General features: G+C 45.4%; 1 protein-coding gene across 4 annotated transcripts in view; it reads left to right on the forward strand.

The window, feature by feature from the left end:
• Positions 1-15,648, forward strand: part of TANC2 (tetratricopeptide repeat, ankyrin repeat and coiled-coil containing 2) — a 278,047-nt gene that overhangs the window by 231,032 nt on the left and 31,367 nt on the right. For all 4 annotated transcript variants that reach the window (XM_064524519.1, XM_064524517.1, XM_064524518.1 and 1 more), the window contains 2 exons: positions 10,326-10,434; positions 15,178-15,300. In XM_064524519.1, coding sequence (XP_064380589.1) covers positions 10,326-10,434; positions 15,178-15,300 — 232 coding nt within the window. The remainder of the gene's footprint in view (positions 1-10,325; positions 10,435-15,177; positions 15,301-15,648) is intronic.

Below are 15,648 nucleotides of genomic sequence, written 5' to 3' on the forward strand. Positions count from 1 at the left end.
AATGCGGGTCGTCGACGCTGCGCTTCGTTGACTTATCCTGGTGGAGCAAACGGGCGTGGGGATGGTAGGGTGCAAACTGGGAGAGCGGGACTTGTGCCAGCACCGCTGCAGCTGGGGCCATCTTCTCCGTTTCATTAACGTTACCAGGCTCCCGTGTTCTCAGAAGTGCAAAGAGGGCTAAGGCAAAATGCAACGGCCAGAAGTTATCCTCAAAGTAACACATTTCTCTACACTTTCATGATAAACAGCAAATCTCCTGCCTCCAGGCTTTTGAGCTGGCCTAGTGCGTTGCTAACCCTCTTCTTCCTCAGGTACTCAGCGTGGGTGTTCTATGCAAAGGAAAGGCTACTTGGCATTGAAGGGAAACCTCCCGCAAGGGAGGCCCCCAGCACTGGCCACTGGCTCCTAACAGGGCACCAAAAAAGCATTTGTCAGCGGGTTCAGCCAGCATTGCAGTAACGACTCCCTTGACTGTCACAGTAGTGCTATTAACCCAGTGTCTTATTTGACAAATAACATAAACCATTTTAGGCAAAGACATAATCCTTCATGGCTTGCGCACAGAGAAAGTAGTTACTTTTGCACGTTCATCCTTACGCTTGCATTTTTTAACCTAAATTCTGCTAGAATGTGGCACTATTTTCTGCATAGACTTGATCAGAAACTCTCTTGCAATTAGTTTAAAGGCTTTTACAAAGCTAATAAAATGTTTTATCCCTGTGCTGCTGATGAAGAAACTGTCTGAGAGACAGAAGTGAAGTGGTTTGCCCTGGCGAGGCAGTAGAAGAGTTGTCGTTAAATATAGACCGCAGAAGTGAAATTACTTTGTCCAGGGTTAGGTATCAACATCTGAGTTGCTTGTCTAGACTCGCTTTACAGTCAGAGGAGAGAAATAAGAGTCCTTCATTTCATCATGAGATAGAAGGCTAAAATACAGCAGATGGAGAGCACCTTGGAAGTGTCTCCTCCTCTTGACTTGTAATGGGAGTTTAGGATGACTGGCTCGTAAGGAGATGTCTCGACAGGTAAAGTTAGGTGAGATGATTTATGTCGAGCCTGCTGCTCCAACCAATGTGCAGGTTTTTGAGATAGATTTGCAGATTTTCTTGAAGGAAAAAGATAATTCTCTATGCTCTTCCCTGCATTTTACTGTCTTAATTTGGGCTTTTGCTGCTCAGGGTGGCACTGGACTGCCCAACTTTGTGTGTGTTGGTGGCAGCATGTCCCCTGTCGTCACCTGGAGAAGGTTTGAAGGCTTGTTGTCCACAGCAGTCAGGGAACTTCTCAGCATCTGGGGAGCAGGGGACCTTGGTAACATGAAGCTCTTAGATCTTCTACTGTAGACAATAGTTCCTGTTTTTCCTATCAGATTAAGAGAGGGAGCGGAGAGGAGCCATAGCCACTGGTGTGATGGAGGAGAACATCTCTTACTAGAAAATTTTGGAAAAATACTGCTGTACCTAGTCTGTTTTGAGTACCCGGAGATGCAGATCTGTTCTCCTGGATACACAGGGCTGCGACGTTATTCTGAAATGCTACATGTCTGTGGCTGGCTTTCCAGAAATGCTGAACGTACAAAGCGAGTGCTGCAGGCGTTTGGTGTCTTTCAGAATCAGGTTGCCAGCGTGGAGGTCGGAAACTGGGGACGATGCTCCAAGCCCCAACCTCTGCCATGCTGCAAGCAGCATAAATATTCTGCAGTGACTTCTCCCTTCAGTGCACTGAGGATTTATCAGGCAGCTCCTGCTCATTAGGTGGGAGAGATACTTAACTAATAATCTGGGATAGCAGTATAGAAACTAGGGAGAAGCACTGGTATCTCCGTAGTTGGGGTTGAGGGCAGCATCTCACCTATTCCCTTCTGCTCCACGTGCACGGCTCGAATCTGTTCCCATCTCTGAACCGAGAAATAAAGGCACTTTTGTGCGGATTAGCAGCAGCAACCTAAACACAAGTATGCATCTATAATACAACAGCCGAGTTGCCATGGTTTCTAGTGGAGCTACCTTTTAATATAATCCAACGTAGGTATTTTGCATTCTTCTTTTTCTCTAAGGAGGCAGGCTGCAAATGGAGACTTTTCCTACACAAAATTAATGTTTTTCTGCATTGCCCAGCAAAATAGTATAGTGTATGCATTAGAAAACATAAAGGGCTTTTTTGCATTTTGACAGCAAGCTTCATGTGATTGACAAATAACAAGCCCCAGTCAAATGATAATTAATTTAGAAAGTTTTGAGGAAAAGAAGTCAGTCAAAGTTCAATGATAAGACAAACGCCTTAAAATGGCGTGTGTGTGTATGGGGGGGGTCTTATATTACACATCAGCTTTTAAATATTGTCTGCAGTTAGCTCACGAATGCCTGGCTCACTTTGTCATTACAGTGCATGGTTTAGCTGACTCTTTTTCCTCTGTTTCCGTATTGTAAAAATCTGAAAAGCTCTGAAAATATGCTCTGGTTTACTGTTAGCTGCAATGATGGAGCGTTCACCAAAAGCTATACCTTAAGTGTGTTTTCTGCATTTGCGTGTGATGGATTTCACCCAGTGGAGCAAAAGCACTATTTGACTTCGAGGGGAGGAAGAATAATGGCTTTAGTGTGAAATGATTTGAATTCCTTATGTACATATGCAGAAAATTCAAAACAATGCAGTGCCCGCTAGCACTTTTTAGGCACTGAGGTGAAATAATGACATTTTCGCAGGTGTTCGGCGTTCAGGAGCAACCTTAGCTCTCAGGGGGGCTGCAGGGTGCTGAGCGCTGCTGCTTTCATTACGATTTTGCATTGTTTTGCTGGGGGAATTACCGTCTTAATGTGTTTTTCATGGCTCTGGCATGGCAATATTTCACTGCAGCCAGTGCTAGCAGCGCGGGCAGCTCCGGGTGCCCCCAGGCACGGGCGCCTGCCAAGCGCTCGGTCGAACAGGGCGTCCGTGGGGGACTTGTCGCAATTTGTTGTTTGGCCGTGCCCAGCTGCGTGCTGGATGCCCCCCGTCGCCCAGGTACAAGAGGGCAAATTTCTCCTTCCCCGGCCTGCTGTCCAGTCGTCTGTACTTGCACGAGGCCTGTGTTGAGCGAGTGTAATTAATTGCCAAATCATCAGGGATTTGGTGGTTTCCGATGGTTTCCACAGCTTTCAATTTGGCAGGGCTGCAGCCGGCGGTAGAATCGATGCTTCACCTGTGCTTTGGAGCAGAGCTTCTGCTAGACCCATACTGTAACGGAGACAAGAAAATATTTCTTGCTGCTTTAATTTACTCATCAAGAGGAACGTGGTTAAATTCCATATTCTTGGACCGCAGAGAGGCATCCATCATGACATCCTTCAGTTAACTGAACGGGCGGACGCATCCCGTTCGCCAAGCGGTGGTGCGTTGATGGACTGCTGACACCGAGAACACAACTTTCAGGCTTCCCCAAAGACTTGCAGAAAGAAGTTTTCCAATTCCCCTACTTAGAACCTAACACATTGCAAAGCATTCAAAGAATGTGTCGTAGCGCAATGAAATGAATATAGGAAACCTCTTATTTTATGCAAATATCCCTTTCGCCAGCGTTTCTAGGCTAACTCTAACCTCTTGCGAAAATTACAGAAGTAAAAACTAAATGATTAAAGCCATTCCTAACAAGTTAGGCAGCTGTAACAGGGACTTCTGTGACTATCAGAAGCCAATGTTTGCAAAATAGGGGGTTCAGGACAGGGAAGGCTCTGGTGGTGAGCATGGAAGAGGGTTGAAGCCTCCATGTTCTTGGGTCTTCTATGTCTAATGAAACGCTGAAGCGGCCTCGCCGCCGGTTTCTCCTCTAAAACTGAGGCAGGACTACAGCTGCCGTGTCAGTCGGTCGAGAAGATGAGAAATGGGAGACAGATGATAAATCACGATGGATGAGATGAGCTGGAGAGCAGATGTGACTGCTGCCACCACGCAGGCCATCAGCAGAGCAGCTCGTTTCACCGGCTCGTTAGACATGCAGCCTCAGCGTTCGCGTGCGGAGGGGGGTTGAGTGTTCGTGTCTTGAGTTGCTGTCCTCAAAGAATTTTTTCTAGTCTATAAACTTCTGGATGCTGTGCCATTTTCACATCCAAACGCAAGAAAACGTTCACTGAATAATCCAGCCTGGGGCACGGAGTCCCTGCAAGAAGAGAAGCAAAAATTCTTGGAGGCAATATCAATACTGACTGCAGGACACAAGCTGCTTGTTTTGTCCTTGTTATTTTGTTCCTCAGATCTTAAGACTCACTGAACGAAACCATCTTCCAAGCGTTTGCTAGAGAGTAGCCCTGATTTCGTTCCATCTTGCATCTTATGTGTTCGTTTACACCTGGTCAAAGTGGGAGTAAAGCACTCCCGCATCAGACCCTCCATTCTTTTGTAACTCTATATATTTTATATTTTATCAGGCTAAATGGGAAGAGGCAGTGTACCAGTCCATATTGTCTGAGATGGTCTCCATGTTAGCTCTACAGTCACTGCAGAGCTTACTGTGAAGGAGACAGTGTGACTTGTTTTGCCCATCTAACATATTTATTAAATAAGCCAGCAGTTTTTTCACGCTGCTTTTGGACAACGTTTATTTACCCTGAATATCGAGTAATCTGTTCCTGGCAGCCAGCAGGTTTTCCGAAGGGCCTGATGAGCTGAACCGAGGCGTGGGAATTTCATCTGTCCTCTCTGGATTTGATTTCTCAAATCTCATTAAGTCAGGGTCTATAAGTGTTCAAAAATGCTATTTTCCCTCCTTTATCCTTCTTTTTTGATCTGTATTTTAAAATAATTGTAAATCTCTTTTGTTGCCCCGAGTCCAGAGGGTGCCATTAGGGCTGTCTGTTTTGCGGCTTCTCGCGGCTGTTTCTGGCGCCTGCCGTTATTTCGTGCAATTTAGCTCAGAGCTTCTCCAGGATCAGATCCTAACAAGGTTTCAGCTACGTTATCCTGCATAAACTAAAAATGGGCTGTTTCTGTGTAGCAGCCAAATATGTAACATGATCTGAGGCACATGCTCCCTGTTCTTGATAAAATACTGACGCAGCATGGTTGGTACCTATGGAATTTTTAACAGATAACCTTGCAACAGAAGAAGAGGACGGCAGGATTATTAGCAGATTTTGAGCATAACTTCAGTTTCAGCTGGACTGCATCCATGAGATGATCGCTGATTAGATCTGTCAAAGTGGCTCGAATAAACTAGCGACTTTCGACCTGAATTGTAATGTCATAGATGTTGTTAAAAACCATGTCAGAGGGGTTAGGAGCTTGCCAGTTCCTTCTTAGTTAGGAATCATTAAGCACAAGATGCTCTAAAATATCTCTCGATCTCATTAGCTGCCGTTCGTCCCTACCCTGTCTCCTTCCCACGCACGCTCGATAAACCTACCCTTCCTGGATAATCCACAGGACGTGGTGCAAGGCAGCACTGGCTCCATTTAGAGTCCATCCGTCTTGATCGCTTCCCTCTCCATGCGAACAATATTGCAGTTGTGCAGCTGGTATTGGTTTCCCTGTTGTTTAGTCACACCCTAGCAATGGAGAAACAGCCAAAGCGCCTGTTGATTTTTATGAGATGTCAGAAAGCTTTGAGGCCACCATCACCAAGATGCCGCTTACTTAAATTAAATTTTTTGTTAAGGGTAGACCAGATGCAGTTGAGTGATTCTGTTTCTGCTGTTTCGAGTGGTCCCAGAGCAGCTTGTGCAACTCTTGGGCTCTCCTTCATGCGAATCACAGCTTCTCTGCTTTTACTGCTTGCTCTATACATGAAGCCATGGAGAATGGTCAAGGAGCAGTAAGAGTTAGGCTGGAGTCTGGATGCAGATTTTTTGTGCAGTTCTTTGTCTCCTGTAAATGAGCACTAGTCTGTCACTTCTGCTTGGCGGCATTGGCACCTTGGTTAAGGTATTAACTCATAGTTGGATGGCCTTCTGAGAGACCTGCTTCGGGGAAACCATGACTGTTTGGACTTGGATCTGATGGGCTGAATCTCATTGTACGATGAAACAGCTAGATCAGATGATGATGTATTGCCCTGCTTAGCCTGGAAATCTCGTGTTTAGTACCTGGAATGATGGATTTCTGTTTATGATTGAAGTCATTAGGTGTTACCACGGTGTACTGAACGGCCAGTAATGGTTAATGTATGAGTGGGTCAGCGTGGATAAGATGATCGTTGAGTGAAGAAGCCAGCCAAAACCCCCCAAAACTATGATGATACAGGTTTCTTGCCCTGCTAGTCGGCAAGTGTGTCTGGAGTTTCCTAAAACAGCTAGAATTGGTAGCGCTCCTCTTCTGCATCCTCAGTTCCTCCTTGGCAGGGTATGTTTTTTGATTAGATATACCACAGCTTGTCTCTTCCCGGAGAACTGTGGCCCGAGGGCTGGAAACGTTTGTCTTGGCTGTGATCTTTGCTGTCCCGTTAGCTTAGCAAATACAGACCCGTATTTAACTCTATAGGCAATAATATTGTGTGCTTAAGAGTGCTCCCTATTTTGTTTGTTGTTCAGCGTTAATTCCCCTGAAGGCAATTCATGATCCTAACATCAGAGGGAAATTTTGTTACAAAAATCAATCGATTTGAGTGATCGATGATTCTCCAAAAGGAGCATGCTGTAAGAGGGGTGCTTGGGCTTTTCTGCAATCTGCCGCACAGGACATCCTCCTAAAAAAAAAGGAGGCAGTAGTGTCTGTTAGCACAGAAATTATCCTCTCTGCTGAAATTATACAACTGCGCTCAGCAGAGCTGAATAAAATACGGGCATAAGTCTCCTGGAAGACCAGACTCACTGGGCACGGTGTCAGATGTCTGGGTGCTGGACTGGTTTCATGAGATTAGCTGGAAAGAAGAAAAGAGATGCAGATGGGAATTGGGGGATTTGGACTTCGGTAGGTTCAGAAGTAACTGGGCCTGATTCTTAATGCTATATTTGCCTGTCTCTTTATTCCTGCAGTATAACGCCTTAAACCTGGAGTCATTTACACCCTTTTAAATGGCTTTCACTTTGCTTGAGTGATAAGAGAATATAGATGTAGCCCACACCTGGGAGCTTTTAATATTTGCTTTTTGCATTTTCCCATGCTCCGTCGCGTGTTTGGGGACACGCCGGCGTTTCTTAGCGGTGGGGTGCGCGTTGTCCCTTTCCCTGTGTCACCTTATTGTAGCAGCGGTGTTTTTGCATCAGTTCATGCCGAGCAGGCGTTTGCGTGGTCAAGGTTGTCGTCTTTATGTACGCATATATGTATCCGACACACATGCACCCACGCGCACACCCCGCTTGCCGTTACGGGGAGCCGGTGACTTAGTGCCGGCCCGCGCTGACGCGAGAGCAGCCAACGGCTCTCATAACCGCGCTGGCAGCGCTGTCAATTTTTCACGGAAAGAAACCTTCCATTAAAAATAGAAAAATCTCTGCTGATGAACTCCGCTGCGGCACCGTTTCAAAGCAAATCATTTCACCGAGCTCCTTGATGTAGAAATCATTACTGCCCTTCTCCGCCGTGTTTAAAAAATAAAAAATAATAATAAAAAAGCCTGCACTTTGGCATCTGCCTTAGCATGCAATTAATGCTGACAGAACAAGCGACGGCAAGTATTTATCAACGAGCCCAAAGCCGAGGTCTGGGAAACGCTGCGGAGGTGATGTATTGCTCATGAATACTGCACTTCGTTCTGCCATAGCTCGTACATACCTTATTCATAACAGCCGAAGTCAGGCATACAGTTACATTTCGGTAAATAACTCTGCCAGCTGCAGATGAAAAGCAATTTAGGAGCGAACGGTGCAACCCAGGCATATGGATCCGACAGGAGCTGCGCGTCGTCTTTCTCTGCAAAGAAGAGGCACTTTGGAAGTTCTGGATCTGCAGTTCGTGCTTACTATTAATACGGTTGTGGTCATGTTCAGAGTCTTCCCAAACATTTTCCATGAGTTTTCAATCAGCCCCGTGTAGCAAGCAAACAAGCGGTATTATCTCCTCTTTGGCGATGAGGAAAGTAGAGGCACAGGGGGTGTATTTATGGGGTCCGTTTCCAAAATCGGTATCAGATCCTGGAGCAGAAAGCACCACGCAACGATTTCCAGCCCACCGCCTGCCTCTCCACGGAAAGGAAGGGAGCTGCTGTCTCCCCATGGAGTTGCACCACCAACCTTTTGGTTGAGGTGACCGCGTTGGCCCTTGGCCAAAGCCCCAGCGGAGCGACGCGAAGCTGATGAGCTGTTGAGAGGTATTGAGCGCGTTAGAGTGATTATAGGTTTTGCTAATGGAGATGGATAAAATCTAGCAACTGCTGCGCTCCTCGGCTTGCGGCTGTGTCTGACCAAACTCAAGCTGTGTGTCGCAGGCACTTGCTTCCCTTGAATCTCTTTTCTTCTTTTCCTGGATATTCCTGGGGGTTAATGAGTGGAATGAGCAAATGCGCTGGAGAAATGGTGGTCTTCAAAAGGAGGCATCTACTCAAAGTCCAAAGAGCAAAGCGGGGAAGAGAGGAAGGAAGGAGAGGCGGGCTGCCAAATTTTAGGTATCTCAGCTTCGAAGGCTGCATGAGCAGCTGGAGGAGCTCCCCTTTCTCCAGGGAGCTCCGAGCTGTAGGATCCCACCAGAGGTCCTGGGGCAATAGGATCCCACCCCAGCGAAGGAGGGCACGGGCTCAGGCCAGCGCGTAAAGAGGAGTGAGATGGGCAAAGTCAACGAGAGAAGAGTTTTCCTCTGGAGTGATGCAGTGCTCCTTCCCCCATCGACACCTGGGGATCAAGTCCTGCCGTGTAGGAGAAAGGCACCTTATTTTTCGTCCCGCTCTCCCAGCGGGCACGTGTCCGTGTCCTACGAGTCCCGCGCACTCTGGCAAGGCGTCCTCGGGCTCTGCTCGGCCAAATCTGCGTGTTAGCACTCCAGCTGGAGGTTCGCTGGCAGGGCCTGGCGGAGACCGTGCCAAACACCTGGCCGCGCCGTACACATCTTTCCCTTTGATTCGGTCCTTTGGCCAAAGGCGGAGCGTGGCTTTCCGTTGGGAAAGGGCGGTCGCTCCCTTTGGATGTGGATGCGCTCGTAAAGCCCCGTCATCGTGCAAACGGGTGTCTTCTGTGATGCTCACTTGCCTTTTGGCCACGCACACGCTTGTCTGCTTTACCGAATAGCGATGAGCCAAGAGCATTCCCTGTCCGTGAAAGGCCCGTTAAAGCCACGGTTCATATCGTCTTTAATTTAATTCGGCTTAACGATTCTTGTTTCCATTTACATGTAGCCGCATTTTTGTTCCGTTCCAGAAATGAAATGTGTTTGGGGAGTCCCCGGAGGCTTACAAAATCATACAGACTTCCCTTTTTCCCTGCCCTCAGTGTCAAGGCAAGACGTCGCTCCCTTTGTAGCACGCACTTGGCCGCGGTGCAATTATTTAGTTTTCACTTTTTGATCCGATGCGCTTGGCAGGGGTTGAAAACACCCGAGTCGTTGTTAGCGGGTCACAGGCAGCTACCGGGTCTGTGCTGCCGATCCTCCGCGTCTCTGGCTCGTCTCGTCTTGATTTATTCCCCTTTGCAAATCCAGGATGTTTCAAGGTCAACAAAGACCGTTTTTTTGTTGGCGAAAGCAAGAAAACGGCAGCTCGCGGCCCGTTGAGGTCCGAGCAGGGGAGGCGAGCAGCGGCGGGTGCCCGAGCGGTCGTTCCCGCGCAGAGAGCAGCCGCTCGGACCTGCGCGGGGTTTACGTTACTTTACATTTTTGCACCACGTGGGTTTTGCGTTAAACAAGGCTCTGTGTGTGGCTCAGGTAATTTGTCTTTGCTAGTCAAGCTGGTAGGTCATTTGCCAAAAGCGTCTTTCTAACTGAAAAAGCTGAAAAAAGTGTTTAGGGAAGATTTTGCAGCGACATAAAGTTGCTTCGCTCTGCAGGGACTGTCAGAGGGTGGAGGACTCTGTTGTTATTTAAGGCCATCTTTTAAAATGGGGATATTTTAACTATGTCATTTTTTAATGACCTCAGAACGGATGATATGTTTTCCAAGGACAGTTTTGCTCTGCAAAATGATTATGAAAATAGCACTTTTGCGATTGTACCGCTTGTGTTTCCAATTTCTGTCTGGTTATAGAAAATACGTGGTTTTATTTTTGCTATCTTCCAAGGGTGTTTTTTCTTTCTTTTTTGAGCTGTATATGATCGCCAATAATAAAAGTTGTGCAATTAGTTAGTGGCTTTTACCAGTGAGAGTGAGTCCAGCTCTGTTTCCCAAAGCTGGGTTCAGTTTGCAGGGTTAGCAGGACCAAACGCTGTTGTGAAAAATCTCTTTCACTAGTAAAACAAGCAAATACTAACTTCCTCTTTTCTTCTGCTTTCAGGAGTGGCCACACGTTACTTGCCTTCTGGTTTTCCCGTCAAGAAGGAAAACTAAATCGACAGCAAACTATTGAACTGGGACATCACATCCTCAAAGCACATATTTTTAAGGTAACGAGAATCAAGTGAAGGCTCGTGCCAACCTCATCTCCGTTGCACGGAGGCTGCCAGCACTGGCAGTCTGCAGTCACTTCTTGTTTTCGGGCTGCAGTAAGAAGACTGATTGCTTCAGGCTACTGCAATGTGTAGAAATTAGCTTTAAAAAGCTGGCAGTGGTATACACGAAATCCTGGAAGCTATAACATCCTTCCAACCGTAAATTCAACAGATAGCCTCCCCACCTAAAATTATTCTTCTACCCCCCCCCCAAGAGTTTTCTTTCCATGTAAGATGAGTTCCTATAACAACATCTAGAAAAAAATAAATCCTGTAAAATGAGTGGTTTTAAAGAATCAAACCCAAAGGTTTGGTTGTAAAGGGAAAATGTTTTGCAATGTGGTGGTTTATCCGTTTTACTCTTCATGCAAAGACTTAACACCTGGATAATTAAACAGCAAGCTTGGACACGAGCATCAGTATGACCAATAAATTAACTATCAGTATTATGACTGTTGGCCCACGGACTCTTAATCAGAATATGGATTTGTTAGGTCTCAGGAAAAAAAGGATTTCTCAAAACTACAATGATCTAAGGGTACTTAACAGTGGTAAAAATCAGGCTGTGTTTTCATCTTGCCTAACTATGACTTCTCATACTTTAATACTTTAGAATTCCAATTAGTATTTTTAGAGCAAACAAGATCATTTATGGCTCTTTCAGTTCTATTTATTTATCAAGTTTTCTGTATTGAGTTGATGTTCAAGTGTAGTGGCAAGGCTTCCTCATCTGGGAGAAGAATGGTTGGAGCTGAAGAGCAGAACCCCAGATCAGCCCATTATCTAATCAGCACATAATTTTCAAATTTTGAGTTATGTTCCCAAGGCCAAATTCAGCACTGAGTTTAGTATTCAGCTCCCAGTGACATCTAAAGCTGGTTCCAAATCTTCATCTTTTCACGCTCCTCTGTTGCAAACAAATAGCAGGGTTTCAAGCTCTACGCAGATGACAATTTTCATGAAGTGGACAAGTTGCCTGTAGATTCCACGTTTAATTGAGCAGTATTTACAATAGTAGAAAATACCTATTAACATATGAAAAAACGTCAGTGCGGTCTTCTATTTTTAATCACTTGGCAAAATCCTTGTTTTTGCAACACTGCAACAACAATAGCTTGTCTCAGCGACAGATAAGCATAGGAGAAGGTTGTTTAGAAATACTTACAAAGTTTTGAAAAGCATTGGGATAAGATGGATTAGAAACACAGTGAGATTTAGTCTTTTGGTTTTCCTTGAATAGACTTATTTTCATTCCTTTTTTTTAACACTTGTCTACTGAAGATTTGTGTGTGTTTACTGAAGGAAACAAGAGCTGTGTTGGTTTTTGAAGGAAATATCGCAATGGAGTATTACAGACCACATTTAAGTTCTTGAACGTTCTTTGAAGAACATAATTCCGATTGTATGTATGCATATTCCCTTTCCTGTTTTACTGACCCTGTTTGTTTTTCCACAAGCGTTTTCTCCCTCTGAGTTTTTCCTTGTTTGATTTTAACGAAGTCAGTGCAAGCATGGTATGAGTTTTCTGCCAAATAAAGAGCATGTCAGGTCATAAATTCCCCGTGTTTTTCCTGAAGTGTCATATTATAGCAGCAGCTTTATGCAGGCACCAAGGTCCTAGTTTTGAAGGTTTTTATTGAGGCTTCACATCATTGTAATTCCATTATATTTACCCAGTATACAGCTAAGAGAGCATTGGAACAGGGTTAAAAAGTTTTGTCCAGCCAGGAACTACAGGCAGTTAGGTACGAAGACAATATTTTGATTGAACAGCAAGGAAAAACTTCTTTTTCCTCCCTGATTCCTATCAGTTCAAATCCACTGGCCATTTGTACGGATAAGGATGGGACACTTGGAATTTCAGGGTGTAACAAATCAGTGCAGCACAGTCCCAGCAAGGCGGTTTGAGAGATAGGTGTAAGGAAGCTTTCACACTCCCCTTTTTGCTTGATGACTGAGAGCTGCTGATTTTCTTTTCTAAACACAAACATCCTCCAACAGTTTGGAGGGGGGAAAAAAAAGTACAAATGTTTTAGTCTTTTAAAGCAATTACCAGTCTTAACAGGAACATATGGAAACCCAGCTTGGAAACCCTGGCATGGAATGAAAGGGCAAGAAGAGAAATGTGCAGTAACGATACAAGGAGACCTAAACTTCAAGCTAACGTATGTTTTAAAAATCAACCAAAGAGAAGTCTTCAGTTTCTTCTTAAATTAGTTAGTTAAAAGGTCAGTAATCCAGAAATGAATCTCCATTGTCCCTAGCTTGAGGATGTAATGACAATTACAGGCAGGAAAAACTCATCCTGACAGCTCCGCTAGGTCAAGGTGTTGGATATTCCCGTTAAATCATTGTTACAAAAATGTCATATTGAATTTAGTTGGCATCAAATCCCTGACCCTGTCACAGATCACAGGCAGCATCTGGTTTCATTCTTGCTCCTAGTGTTTTTTTACATGTGTCACAGAAATCATTATATCCCACTGTGGCCAAGATGAAGGTGGAGGGATGTACGAGGAGGACCAGAGACCAGAATAGCAGAGGAAGCAGCAGGTTAGGGATGAAGGACACTGACAGCCACGTGCAAGAATGGAGGACTGAAAAAGCACGGACTGTTTGAGAATCGGGATTGTGGGAGTTTGGCAAAGTGATTTGAATGCAACTTGTCTAGTCAGCCTGTACACGTCCTTTGGTCCCGTGGCTGATGGTCTCAGTGACGTGAAGACCACTCATGTCGTTCCAGCAGTTTGATACTGCGTCAGGATGGGATTTGTTTTTGCTTAGGGGGATTCAACCAGAGAAGGGAAACAGAAAGGGAAGATACTATCTGCAAAATGAGAAATAGTACAAATTTCTTCCAGCAGCTGAATGCTAATGGTGTTGAATGTATTTATTCCATAAAGGAAAAATGTCTTTTATGCATCTCGTTAATACCTGCATATATATGGTCTATGACAGTTGGTGAGGTATTATAGCATATATGATTATCTTCAGGTGGCTATTCTGAAAAGCATATGCGCTTCGTCCGAAACCTAATATTGACCTCTAATGTCAGGTACTGCGTCATTTCAAAAGCAAACCTTAGTGGTGGCTAAAATTCCCGAGCTCTTTGTCTGCCTCTAACACATGCAGGTATTTTTCTCTAGATAAGAATTGCTTGAATGCTGAAGAAAACAAGCTCCTGAAGCTGTTGATTATTCATAAGAGCTTGTCTAGTCTGCTGCTTTTATTATAAAGGTAAAACTGTTTAAGTGACAAATCTCTTGCTGACTGGTAGGATGCGTTGGAATATTCTTAACGCGGGTATATAAGAGGTGGGTAATTGAGTCCAGCAGCAGGCTCAGATGATGACTTCTGCACTGTAGGCACCTTCATTTAGATGAAACAAATACCACCTTTTAGTGCTGACTTTCTTCCCCCGGCCCCGCGTCTCCTGTGTCCGTCTGTCATTGTAAAGGGATACAAAAGCCTTGCCAAACCGAACTGGCATCCCGCTGCTTTGCGCCGATATAAATGACCACACAGCGTGCAAGGAGTTGAAATCAGGGCTTACATATCAAAACAGAAAATTAAAGATGCCTGCACGGTTGCCGTGGAAACAGCAGGCCTAATGGTAAATCAATAGCAGAACAGCAAGACGCAGGGTGGATCCATACCGCACGGCGCAGCGCCCGGCCGAGCTGCTTTTCACTTGCCGTGCCGCCGCGCTGGAGCTGCAGACCCATTCCTCCCCTCGGAGATCAAGCCGTTTGCCAACATCTGGCCATTGCAAAGCAATTATTGCTCCTTGGGTAGGGAGGGAAACTCGCTTAACCCTTCTGTGGTGCACCAGGCAGTGTCGCCGGGAAGGGTGTCAGTGCATCTCGCCCGTTAAGTACAGCTTAATCATGTACATCAACTGGAAAAGCTGGACTCAGTCCCATATTAAATATGGAAATACTGCTCTGGGCTTTGGGAAGACTTCCTTAATTTATCCTGTGTCAGGTATTGCCGTCTGGCTTAACCATGTGAATAGTAAGGAAACTTTGTGAATCAGTTCCGCCAAAATATTACGTACTTTATTTAAAAAAAGAAAAGGAAGAAGGAAGCGTGATGTGCTCCTCAGCAGAACAGGGTGTTGGCAGGGAGCTGAATGGATATTCTGCCTGCTTGCAGTTTACCCTGCCTTTCCCAGATTTTGGAGATGGGAAGAGTAAGTTGGGGAGTTATCTCCTACAAGCTTTGCTGCAAAGATCGGATGTGATAAGTGGTCTTGTTATCTTGTGGATAAACCTTAGTGTCTTGAAACTCTTTGTACCCGTAAGAAAGAGATGGGGCTCAGCTTGTCATGCTCCGTTGCGGGGAGAGGAACCAGCAGTAAACGTGCTCCTTTCGCATTACAGTTAGGCTTGTGCTGCCTGGATAATAGGGTGGTTCTTCAACAGCTGTGAATCGCTGTGACAGTTAATACCCAGGAGGATCTGTCCAGTGTAATTTAGTATATTTTTAAGCAAGCCTCATAAACTGCCAGTATTTTGGCAATAAAAGTTAAATTCGAGTGAGTGTGGGTACTATTTATGATTCAGTTAATCCTGGGCTACTTGACTGGATTTCAATTGCTGGTAAAAGTATAATTTGTGAAGTACTCTTTTAACGTTCTCATCCAGTAGCAAAGTGAATCTACAGGGGATTAGATCTAAGTGATCTTTTCTTTTTTAGGGGCTGAGTAAAAAAGTTGGGGTGTCTTCCTCCATCCTGCAAGGGCTTTGGATCTCCTACAGTACCGAAGGTCTGTCGATGGCTTTGGCGTCACTGAGAAATCTCTACACCCCAAACATAAAGGTACTGGCGGGAGAGGAGAGCGGAGGTGGCTCAGAGCTTAAATGAGAAGCTTCCACTGATAGGCGATAACCCAAGTGCAGGGCGATGTCTGTAAGTGGAGGTCAGCAGGACACAACGCAGGGAGAGGTCTGCCGTTCACTTAGGGCTTTGTTACGACTGTGTGCTGATCCCTTAACTCTTCAGCTCTCACCGGCGATCTCCTGTTAATTGCTGTTAATGAAGAGTGCCATTTCGACTCCTATGCAACATGGTTCGTTTGTATTTCTCTTCCCCAGAGATGGGGGATGCAACAGCTGGTGTTGAAATCTGACAGTCCCTAAAGGACTCTGGCACAGACAGGCGCTAACT

This window comes from Dromaius novaehollandiae, chromosome 22 (assembly GCF_036370855.1).
Source record: "Dromaius novaehollandiae isolate bDroNov1 chromosome 22, bDroNov1.hap1, whole genome shotgun sequence".
Taxonomy (NCBI): Eukaryota; Metazoa; Chordata; class Aves; order Casuariiformes; family Dromaiidae; genus Dromaius; species Dromaius novaehollandiae.